This window comes from Palaemon carinicauda, chromosome 14, assembly GCF_036898095.1.
Source record: "Palaemon carinicauda isolate YSFRI2023 chromosome 14, ASM3689809v2, whole genome shotgun sequence".
Taxonomy (NCBI): domain Eukaryota; kingdom Metazoa; phylum Arthropoda; class Malacostraca; order Decapoda; family Palaemonidae; genus Palaemon; species Palaemon carinicauda.
In genome coordinates, this window is record NC_090738.1 from 89,560,400 (window position 1) to 89,572,899 (window position 12,500).

Below are 12,500 nucleotides of genomic sequence, written 5' to 3' on the forward strand. Positions count from 1 at the left end.
ATTATTCAAACCTTACAAAAATACCCATTGTACCCAAGGTAAAGATGAATGCCTTTGTTCCTTACGTTAGTTCATGAAAATATAGAGAACAATTAAAACACTAATTAGGAATGTTTCCGCTATTAAATATAAAACTCTTTTTTAAGATACACTAGAGATTAATACCAAAATATAGTTAGCTATATGTTTTTTGCAGTAGACACAAAACAAATTTTCAAAAATTCTGATACTTTAAGTTCAAAGTTCCATTAAAAATACAATGATTCTCTTTAGCCGTTCGGTTTTCAGGAGAACTTTTAGTCCAAGTGCAGATTTTGGCTGTTGTGACGGACCGAGAGAAAGGTTAGGACTCAAAGGCAGGGAGCAATCAACTGAGTAGTATCATTAAAGAACACTCTCCTTTATATACAAAACCTCAAGGCAACAGGAAAATACATATTCGAGAAATGACAATGTTACATAAGCGACACATAGACATGTTTGTTCTGGTTCTTTTTAGTGCGTGGAAGAGCGCAGATACAAGCATAATATATACAAAATAATTTATGTACGATCGTGTGACACATGGTTGGTACATGGCTCCCCCCCTAAAAATGACATACTGTACATGTTAAATAGGGTGCCCTGATCTAGAGAGGCGAACTGTAGGCGGGTCATCTGGCAGTAGATAAGCAGGTTTTAGACGATCAATGGAGACCCAGTCTTCTTTGCCACAAAAGTTTAGTAGGAATGCTTTCGGACTGCGTCGGATCACAAGGAAAGGACCCGTGTAAGGGGGCGTTAGCGGTGGCTTGGTAGTGTCGTTGCGCAGGAAGACGTGTGTTGCAGAATGCAAGTCTGTTGGTATGTGATGCTTCGCTGGGGGCTTGTAAGTCTGGCGGCATGGAGTAAATTTTCCCACGATGTGACGTATGCGCTGGAGATCGTCGGAGGAGGTTGTAGAAGGAAAAAATTCGGCAGGGACGACCAACGGGTCGTCATACACCATTTGGGTTGCCGAGACGTCGAGGGTATCTTTAGGAGTGGTCATTAGTCCCAGGAGGACCCAGGGAAGGTGAGTAAACCAGTTGCAATCCTTGCAGCGGGATATCAAAGCTGCTTTGAGGGTGCGATGAAAACGTTCAATCATTCCATTGGCAGCGGGGCTGTAGGCCATTGTCTGATGAAGGGTGATGCCCAGGAGATTCGCTAATGATGTCCACAATTGAGAGGTGAAAGTGGTTCCCCTGTCAGAAGTAATATGGTCAGGGATACCAAATCTTGAAATCCATCCAGAGAGTAAGGCAGATGTACATGAGGCGGATGTTGCAGTTTCCATGGGAATGGATTCAGGCCTACAAGTGGAGCGGTCGATGACGGTAAACAGGTAACGATGTCCTTGTGATGTGGGTAGGGGGCCTACAACGTCGATGTGAATATGTGCGAAACGACGCTGAGGTTAAGGAAAGGTGCCCACTCCTGAATCCGTGTGTCGATGTACTTTGGAAGTTTGGCAAGAAGTACAGGCGCGGACCCAATCCTTAGCATCCTTAGAAATGCCGTGCCAAATGAACTTTGCCTTCAGCAGCTGTGCAGTAGAACGGCACGAGGGATGTGAAAGGCTGTGAATGAAATCAAACACCTGCCGTCGCATGGGAGCAGGAATCCAAGGTCGCGGTCTACCAGTACTGACGTCACAGAGGAGGGTGGTGTTGCAGTCTTCGAGGGGAAAGTCTTCCTAACGGAGGGACGTGCAGGATGTCCTACATGCTTGATACTCTGGATCCTGTCATTGGGCTTCAGCCAGGGCGATGTAATCCAATCCCAGTTGAACGGCAGCCAACGTATTTCTTGACAGGGCATCGGCAACAGGATTCATTTTCCCAGGGACGTATTGAAGGGTGCAATTGTATTCAGCCACGGTGGAGAGATGTCGGCGTTGACGGGCGGACCAGGCGTCAGACTGTCGAGTGAAGGCGTGCACCAGAGGCATGTGGTCTGTGCGAATGACGGAGGGCGTACCTTCTAAGAAAAGACGAAAGTGACGGACAGCCAAGTGCGCCACCAGCAATTCTCGATCGAAGGTAGAAAATACCCGATTCTGCCTTGGACAGTTTTCTGCTGAAGAAGGCCAATGGGCGGGGCGAGCCGTTGATCACCTGCTCGAGTACTGCACCAATAGCGACGTCGCTGGCATCGGTGGAGAGAAGGAGAAGGGCATGTGGGATAGGAAAAGTGAGAGCCGCAGCAGTTGATAGGGCCTTCTTTGCATTGCAGAAGGCTGCATCTTGAAGGGGACCTCACTTCAGGTCCTTTGGCTTGCCCTTGAGGGAGGTGTAGAGTGGCTGCAATGGCCGGCAGAAAACGGTGATAATAGTTGATCATGCCCAAGAATTCCTACAGAGCTTTGACGGTCGAGGGCACGGGGAAGTCCTGAACAGCTGCTACCTTCTCAGGGAGGGGGTGGACTCCTTCAGGAGTGATGCGGTGCCCTAAGAACGACACTTCGTTGGTGCCAAAGGTACACTTGTCGTACCGGACTACAAGACCGTTTTGTTGCAGGCGGTCGAGCACGATGCGCAGGTGACGGAGGTGTTTATCTTTTGAGGAGGAGAACACAAGTATGTCGTCCACATAACATACACAGAAAGTGAGGTCCCCTAAGATGCCATCCATGAGACGTTGAAACGTGGCCCCAGCATTACGAAGGCCAAAACAGGAGTAATTGAAGGTGTATGTACCAAACGGAGTGGTGATGGCGGTCTTGGGGATGTCTTCTGGGTTCATAGGCACCTGATAATACCCCTTCAGGAGGTCAAGCGTAGAGAAAACCTTTGCTTTGTGCAGGTAGGAGGTCACGTCGGCAATGTTTGGGAGGGGGTAGTGATCCGGTTTTGTTTGCATGTTCAGGCGCCTATAATCCCCGCACGGACGGAGTGAGACGTCTTTCTTCAGAACGATGTGTAAGGGTGACGACCATGGGCTGGAGGCCTTTTGGCAAAGGCCCATTTAATTCATTTCGGCGAACGTCTGTTTGGCAGCTGCCAATCGTTCCGGTGCCAGACGTCTGAATATTGCGAAGACTGGGGGTCCCGTCATCTTGATATGGTGATAAATACCGTGCTTGGCAGGAAACGTGGGCGTTTGGCGAAGTTCTGGACGGAAAACTTCCGGGTACGACGTGAGGAGGTGGGCGTAGGCATCCTTGGGTGCGCTGATGTGGAGAGCGAGGTTAGAGGGGGCGGGTTGAAGAGGTGTCGACAAGTACGAGTCTGCGTTGACCAATCGTCGGTGGGCGACATCGACCAGAAGGTGGAAATGAGAGAGGAAATCCGCACCGAGGATTGGCATTGTGACGTCAGCAACGAGAAACTTCCAATTGAATTTACCGTTTCCGAAAGATAATGTGAGGTTCTCGTAACCGTAGGTGGGTATCGCAGATCCGTTGGCAGCTACCAAGCAGACGTTTCCAGATGTAGACAGACTACGTCGTGCCTTGAAGAGTTTCCTTGACAAAAGAGAACGACAAGCACCTGTGTCTACCAAAAATCGCACGCCCGTTCCTGCATCCTGTAAAAAGAAAAGATTAGAATCACGGGAGGCCACCGCCACGAACGATGGCCTACTTACACGTTTGGCCACTGACAATCCTTGGCACATTTCTTCATGGTTGCCCCGAATCTGAAGTGGTAGTAGCAAAACTGCGGCGGATGGGAGGTAGTAAGTTGCTGTAAAAGTCGTTCGTTGGGGCGCGAGCGATTGGTGGGTGGCGGACGGCTTTGTCGATGCTTCGGCACGTCACGGGGTAGGAGTGTACGTCCTACGGCATTCATGTCAGCTTCGGTTGATGTTGAATAGGCATCCTCTTCGTCAGGGGTGGAGGCGTTGATGGAGGTCTTGAAGTGGCTGTCCATAAGGGCGTCGGCTTTGGTCATCAAGTCCTTTATGGGTAAACTATCGACATCGGGTATGGCAGCGCTTAAAGGTCCGGGTAAACGGCGTATCCAAAGGGCACGAAGTAGGTTCAACTCACGAGGAGAGCCGTCTGCGGCAGGTTGAAGGCGAGCGATACTGGTCATTTCCCAGAGTGCAAGCGAAGCCCTTTGGTCCCCCAACGGTTGTTGCGAGAACTGAAAAAGCTTTGCTATACGGGCGGCTGGCGGCGGCGAGTACTGCTGCAGAAGATATGTTTTGAGGGCGTCATACGCTATTGGGGTGTCTCCTTGTTCACAAAGCCAGTCGGATATTTCTGGGAAGGTGTCCTCGGGTATCGCCGCGAGAACATAATCTGCTTTGGTGGTTGTGCGAGTCACGCCCCTGATGCGAAACTGGACTTCTGCGCGCTGGAACCAAGCAAACGCCTCTCTGATGGCAAACGAGGAAATATGAATGGAGCGGCCGTAGCGCCAACTGCCGTAGAGTCCGTCATAGTACCAACGATGGAGGGGTGAGGGGGTGGGGGTGGAAGGCGGTGGAAGCGATTCGACTTCCGGGGTCACCAATGTGACGGACCGAGAGAAAGGTTAGGACTCAAAGGCAGGAAGCAATCAACTGAGTAATATTATTGAAGAACACTCTCCTTTATATACAAAACCTCAAGGCAAGAGGAAAATACATGTTCGAGAAATAACAATGTTACATAGGCAACACAAAGACATGTTTGTTCTGGTTCTTTTTAGTGCAAGGGAAGAGCGCAGATACAAGCATAATATATACAAAATAATTCATGTACGATCGTGTGACACACGGTTGGTACACTGTTGATAGCTTGTTTGTCTGACTATGCTAGGTAACTGAAAAGGTTTATCTGTCATTAGTTTTATTTTTGACTTTTTTATCAACTGACGTCCCTCACCTGTAAATTATTTTGTAATATACCATGAAGAATTGTTTGTTAGAATACAAAAAAGCACTAGGTACTTGAATATTTCATTATTTCCTACTGATATTTCCTTCTCAATAAAAAAAAGTTCCTTTTTCTTTCCATCCTCCTTAGTCCAACCACTCGATCCTCCCAATTGAGATCGTACTTTATCCAATGATGCAGCCTTGTACCTCTGCATCCAAGGATATTTCCTTCTCAATAAAAAAAAATTCCTTTTTTTCCATCTTCCTTAGTCCAACCACTCGATCCTCCCAATTGAGATCGTACTTTATCCAATGATGCAGCCTTGTACCTCTGCATCCATGGATATTTCCTCCTCAATAAAAAAAAGTTCCTTTTTCTTTCCATCTTCCTTAGTCCAACCACTCGATCCTCCCAATTGAGATCGTACTTTATCCAATGATGCAACCTTGTACCTATGCATCCAAGGATATTTCCTCAATAAAAAAAAAAAGTTGCTTTTTCTTTCCATCTTCCTTAGTCCAACCACTCGATCCTCCCAATTGAGATCCTACTTTATCCAATGATGCAGCTTTGTACCTCTGCATCCAAGGATATTTCCTCAATAAAAAAAAAGTTCCTTTTTCTTTCCATCTTCCTTAGTCCAACCACTCGATCCTCCCAATTGAGATCGTACTTTATCCAATGATGCAACCTTGTACCTCTGCATCCAAGGATATTTCCCCAATAAAAAAAAAGTTCCTTTTTCTTTCCATCTTCCTTAGTCCAACCACTCGATCCTCCCAATTGAGATCCTACTTTATCCAATGATGCAGCCTTGTACCTCTGCATCTATGGATATTTCCTCAATAAAAAAAAAGTTGCTTTTTCTTTCCATCTTCCTTAGTCCAACCACTCGATCCTCCCAATTGAGATCCTACTTTATCCAATGATGCAACCTTGTACCTCTGCATCCAAGGATATTTCCTCAATAAAAAAAAAGTTCCTTTTTCTTTCCATCTTCCTTAGTCCAACCACTCGATCCTCCCAATTGAGATCGTACTTTATCCAATGATGCAACCTTGTACCTCTGCATCCAAGGATATTTCCTCAATAAAAAAAAGTTCCATTTTCTTTCCATCTTCCTTAGTCCAACCACTCGATCCTCCCAATTAAGATCCTACTTTATCCAATGATGCAGCCTTGTACCTCTGCATCTAAGGATATTTCCTCAATAAAAAAAAAAGTTGCTTTTTCTTTCCATCTTCCTTAGTCCAACCACTCGATCCTCCCAACTGAGATCGTACTTTATCCAATGATGCAGCCTTGTACCTCTGCATCCATGGATATTTCCTCCTCAATAAAAAAAAGTTCCTTTTTCTTTCCATCTTCCTTAGTCCAACCACTCGATCCTCCCAATTGAGATCGTACTTTATCCAATGATGCAGCCTTGTACCTCTGCATCTAAGGATATTTCCTCAATAAAAAAAAAAGTTGTTTTTTCTTTCCATCTTCCTTAGTCCAACCACTCGATCCTCCCAATTGAGATCCTACTTTATCCAATGATGCAACCTTGTACCTCTGCATCCAAGGATATTTCCTCAATAAAAAAAAAAAGTTCCTTTTTCTTTCCATCTTCCTTAGTCCAACCACTCGATCCTCCCAATTGAGATCGTACTTTATCCAATGATGCAACCTTGTACCTCTGCATCCAAGGATATTTCCTCAATAAAAAAAAAGTTCCATTTTCTTTCCATCTTCCTTAGTCCAACCACTCGATCCTCCCAATTGAGATCCTACTTTATCCAATGATGCAGCCTTGTACCTCTGCATCCATGGATATTTCCTCCTCAATAAAAAAAGTTCCTTTTTCTTTCCATCTTCCTTAGTCCAACCACTCGATCCTCCCAATTGAGATCGTACTTTATCCAATGATGCAGCCTTGTACCTCTGCATCTAAGGATATTTCCTCAATAAAAAAAAAGTTGCTTTTTCTTTCCATCTTCCTTAGTCCAACCACTCGATCCTCCCAATTGAGATCGTACTTTATCCAATGATGCAGCCTTGTACCTCTGCATCCATGGATATTTCCTCCTCAATAAAAAAAGTTGCTTTTTCTTTCCATCTTCCTTAGTCCAACCACTCGATCCTCCCAACTGAGATCGTACTTTATCCAATGATGCAGCCTTGTACCTCTGCATCTAAGGATATTTCCTCAATAAAAAAAAAAAAGTTGCTTTTTCTTTCCATCTTCCTTAGTCCAACCACTCGATCCTCCCAACTGAGATCGTACTTTATCCAATGATGCAGCCTTGTACCTCTGCATCCAAGGATATATCCTCAATAAAAAAAAAAGTTGCTTTTTCTTTCCATCTTCCTTAGTCCAACCACTCGATCCTCCCAATTGAGATCGTACTTTATCCAATGATGCAGCCTTGTACCTCTGCATCCAAGGATATTTCCTCAATAAAAAAATGTTCCTTTTTCTTTCCATCTTCCTTAGTCCAACCAGTCGATCCTCCCAAGTGAGATCGTACTTTATCCAATGATGCACCCTTGTACCTCTGCATCCAAGGATATTTCCTTCACAATAAAAAAAAAGTTCCTTCTTCTTTCCCTCTTCCTTAGTCCAACCACTTGATCCTCCCAATTGAGATCGTACTTTATCCAATGATACAGCCTTGTACCTCTGCATCCACGGATATTTCCTCCTCAATAAAAAAATGTTCCTTTTTCTTTCCATCTTCCTTAGTCCAACCACTCGATCCTCCCAACTGAGTCCGTACTTTATCCTATGATGCAGGCCTGTACCTCTGCATCCAAGGCTATTTCCTTCTCAATAAAAAAGTTCCTTTTTCTTTCCATCTTCCTTAGTCCAACCACTCGATCCTCCCAACTGAGACTGTACTTTATACTATGATGCAGGCTTGTACCTCTGCATCCAAGGATATCCCCTTCTTTTTTGCAGCTTCTCTTCCTGCTTCTCACCCTCCTCTTGCTGCTGCTCCTTTTTTTTCTTTTTTTTCAGGTTTTTTCTACTTCTCCTCCTGCTTCTCCTCCTCGTCTGTCTCCTGCTCTTTTTTTTTATTTTTTTTTCAGTATATTTATATTTTTTTTTGGGGGGGGGGCTGCTTCTGTTCTTGGTGTTTCTCACGACCCCCAGCTGTTGGCAGATTCTGCTCGCTCATAAATGATTCTGTTAGCTACTATCAATTGTAGCTGCTAATTACTGCTGCTGCTAGCTGCAGTCTCTACTATTGCTAGCTGCTGTATGCTGTTGCTTTCGGCTACTAGCTCCTGCTATTTGCTACTGCAAGCTGCTGTTCCTAGTGCTGCTGCTTGTTGCTGCTACTGCTGCTCTTGCTTGCGGCTGCTGCTGCTGCTGCTGCTTACTGCTGCTTCTGCAGATTGCTGCTGCTTCTGCTTTTGCTAGCTGCAGCTGCTGCTACCTTTGGTAGCTGCTGCTGCGTTTGCTAGCTGCTGCTGCTGCAACTCTCTGCTGCTTCTGCAGACTCCTGCTTCAGCTGCTTTTGCTAGCTGCTGCTGCGTTTGCTAGCTGCTGCTGCTGCAACTCTCTGCTGCTTCTGCAGACTGCTGCTTCAGCTGCTTTTGCTAGCTGTAGCTGCTGCTACCTTTGGTAGCTGCTGCTGCTTTTGCTAGCTGTTGCTGCTGCTGCAGCCTGCTGCAGCTGCTGCTTGCTTCCGGTGCAGCCGCTCGCTACTGCAACTGTTGCTGCTGCAAACTGCTGCTGCTTGCTGTTGCTCCTAGCTGCTGCTAGCTGCTTCTGCTAACGTCTGCTGCATGCTGCTACTAACTTCAGCTGCGACTGCTGCTAGCTACTGCTAACTGTTGCTTTTCCATTGCTGCTGGTTCTGCTACTGCTACTAACTTTTGCTAGTACTTACTATCTTCTGCTCCTGCTATTTGATGCTCCACAGCTGCGAGTTCCTAGAAATTTGGACTAATGCTGCCCACCTAACCATGAATGCCTACCTCCAAAAGATACAGCTTCTCTTCCCAGCCAAAGATGTCTTGGTTCAACCTCCAAGAACTTGTCTGCATACTAGAAGAATCCCAGCTTCATCCCTTTGTATAGCCAGTTTTCTAGATTATTCCCCCAGAACCACCCGAAGGTTGATATCCAAAAGAATAGATTTAGATATCCGACCATTTGTACACTTGACAGACGCCTGTACTCGTTCATCAAGGTACTCAGCATACTAGAATCAGCTAGTTTTCTTCCCTCTGCAGAGCCTGTTGTCCTCCAGGTTATTCCAAGCATCGTTCAAGCTGGATAGTTAAGTCTTGCATCCTTCAAGCTGGGGGCAATCCATCCAAGCGTCCTTCAAGCCAAATATTTTCAGGTGTCCTTTCCAGTGAAACTGATGTCCTGAAACTGTCCAGAATGGGTGAAGCACAAAACTTAACAAAAAGATTATTCCTCTCCACACAAAACTAAACAGAAAAAAAAATTCCTTTCCAAATAAAACTAAACAAAAATTTTATTCCCTTTTTCCTATAAATACTTTTTTCTTGGTGGAGATATAATAATCACCATTTTTTTTTTGGTGGCGATATTATAATCACCATTTTTTTTTTTGGTGGCGATATTATAATCACCATTTTTTTTTTTTTTGGCAATATTATAATCACCTTTTTTTTTTGGCGATATTATAATCACCATTTTTTTTTTTTTTGTGGCGATATTACAATCAGCCTTTTTTTTTTTTGTGGCGATATTATAACCATCATTTTTTTTTTTGGCGAAATTACAATCACCATTTTTTTTTTTTTTTTTTTTTTTTTTTGGTAGCGGTATTATAATCACCATTTTATTGTTTTTTTGGTGGCGATATTATAATCACCATTTTTTTTTTTTTTTTTTTGGTGGTAATATTATAATCACCATTTTTTTTTCTTTTTTGGTAGTGATATTATAATCACCATTTTTTTTTTTTGGGTGGCGATATTATAATCACACTTTTTTTTTTTTTTGGTGGGGATATCATAATCATCCTTTTTTTTTTGTGGCGATAGTATAATCACCATTTTTTTTTTGGTGATGATATTATAAACACCATTTTTTTTTTGGTGGTGATATTATAATCACCATTTTTTTTTTTTGGGGTGGCGACATCGTAATCACCACTTTTTTTTTTTTGGGGGGGGGGGGGGTGGCGATATTATAATCACCATTTTTTTTTTTTTTTTTTTGGTGGTGATATTATAATCACCATTTTTTTTTTGTGGTGATATTATAATCACCCTTTTTTTTGGTGGCGATATTATAATCACCATATTTTTTTTTTTTTGGTGGCGATATTATAATCACCATTTTTTCTTGTGGCAATATTATAATCACCATTTTTTTTTTGGTGGCGATTTTATAATCACCAATTTTTTTTTTTTTTTTTTGGTGGCGATATTATAATCACCATTTTTTTTTAATTTTTTTTTTGGTGGCGATATTATAATCACCCTTTTTTTTTTTTTTTTTTTGGTGGCGATATTATAATCACCATTTTTTTTTTCTTTTTTGGTGGAGATATTATAATCACCATTTTTTTACTTTTTATTTTTTTTTTGGTGGCGATATTATAATCACCATTTTTTTTTGTGGCGATATTATAATCACCATTTTTTTTTTTTTTTGGTGGCGATATTATAATCACCATGTCTTGTTTCTTTTTTGGTGGCGATATTATAATCACCAATTTTTTTTTGGTAGCGATATTATAATCACCATTTTTTTTTTTTTTTTTTGGTGGTGATATTACAATCACCATTTTTTTTTTCGGGGGGGGGGAGATAATATAATCACCATTTTTTTTTTTGGTGGCGATATTATTATTAACAATTTTTTTTTTTTTTTTGGTGGCGTTATTATAATCACCATTTTTTTTTGGTGGCGATATTATAATCACCATTTTTTTTTTTGGTGGCGTTATTATAATCACCATTTTTTTTTTGGTGGCGATATTACAATCACCATTTTTTCTTATTTTTTTTTTTTTATTTAGTTTTTTTTGTTTTGCTTTTTTTTTGCTGCTTCTGTTCTTGGTGTTTCTCATGACCCCCAGCTGTTGGCAGATTCTGCTCGCTCATAACTGATTCTGTTAGCTACTATTAATTGTAGCTGCTAATTACTGCTGCTGCTAGCTGCAGTCTCTACTATTGCTAGCTGCTGTATGCTGTTGCTTTCGGCTACTAGCTGCTGCTATTTGCTACTGCAAGCTGCTGTATGCTGTTACTTCCGGCTACTAGCTGCTGCTATTTGCTACTGCAAGCTGCTGTTCCTAGTGCTGCTGCTACTGCTGCTCTTGCTTGCGGCTGCTGCTGCTGCTGCTTACTGCTGCTTCTGCAGATTGCTGCTACTGCTGCTTTTGCTAGCTGCTGCTGCTGCTACCTTTGGTAGCTGCTGCTGCTTTTGCTAGCTGCTGCTGCTGCAGCTCTCTGCTGCTTCTGCAGACTGCTGCTTCAGCTGCTTTGCTAGCTGCAGCTGCTGCTACCTTTGGTAGCTGCTGCTGCTTTTGCTAGCTGCTGCTGCTGCTGCAGCCTGCTGCAGCTGCTGCTTGCTTCCGCTGCAGCCGCTCGCTACTGCAACTGTTGCTGCTGCAAACTGCTGCTGCTAGCACATGCTGCTTGCTGTTTCTCCTAGCTTCTTATGATAACGGCTGCTACATACTGCTGCTAACTTCAGCTGCGACTGCTGCTAGCTACTGCTAACTTTTGCTTTTCCATTACTGCTGGGTCTGCTACTGCTACTAACTTTTGCTAGCTCTTACTATCTTCTGCTCCTGCTATTTGATGCTCCAAAGCTGCGAGTTCCTAAAAATTTGGACTGATGCTGCCCACCTAACCATGAATGCCTACATCCAAAAGATGCAGCTTCTCTTCCCAGCCAAAGATGTCTTGGTTCAACCTCCAAGAACTTGTCTGCATACTAGAAGAATCTCAGCTTCATCCCTCTGAATAGCCAGTTTTCTAGATTATTCCCCCAGAACCACCCGAAGGTTGGTATCCAAAAGAATAGATCTAGATATCCGACCATTTGTACACTTGACAGACACCTGTACTCGTCCATCAAGGTACACAGCATACTGGAATCAGCTAGTTTCCTTCTCTCTGTAGAGCCTATTGTCCTCCAGGTTATTCCAAGCATCGTTCAAGCTGGATAGTTAAGTCTTGCATCCTTCAAGCTGAGGGCAGTCCATCCAAGCGTCCTTCAAGCCAAATATTTTCAGGTGTCCTTTCCAGTGAAACTGATGTCCTGAACCTGTCCAGAATGGGTGAAGTACAAAACTTAACAAAAAGATTATTCCTTTCCAAACAAAACTAAACAGAAAAAAAAAACTCCTTTCCAAATAAATTAAACAAAAATTTTATTCCCTTTTTCCTATAAATATATTCTTTTTTTTGGTGGCGATATTATAATCACCATTTTTTTTTTTTCGTGGGGATACTATACTCCCCATTTTTTTTCTTAATTTTTTTTTTTTTGGTGGCGATATTATAATCACCATATTTTTTTTGGTGGCGATATTATAATCCCCAGTTTTTTCATATTTTATGTTGGGATATAATTCCTCTTTAGTTTTTCTTCCAGCCCTGCCTTCTCGTCTCTTGAAGGGCGAATCTATTCAACTGGACATCCCATATTAAATCCCCAGTCTGCTCACCAGAAATTTCTTTATGA

At 43.0% G+C, this 12,500-nt stretch overlaps 1 protein-coding gene across 1 annotated transcript in view; it reads right to left on the reverse strand.

Moving 5' to 3' along the window:
- The window catches only part of LOC137652871 (flagellar attachment zone protein 1-like), a 30,343-nt gene that overhangs the window by 16,608 nt on the left and 1,235 nt on the right, over positions 1 to 12,500 (reverse strand). The window contains exon 1 of the mRNA XM_068386265.1: positions 12,484 to 12,500. This exon is cut by the window's right edge and continues 1,235 nt beyond it. Within this exon, the coding sequence (XP_068242366.1) occupies positions 12,484 to 12,500 (17 nt within the window). The remainder of the gene's footprint in view (positions 1 to 12,483) is intronic.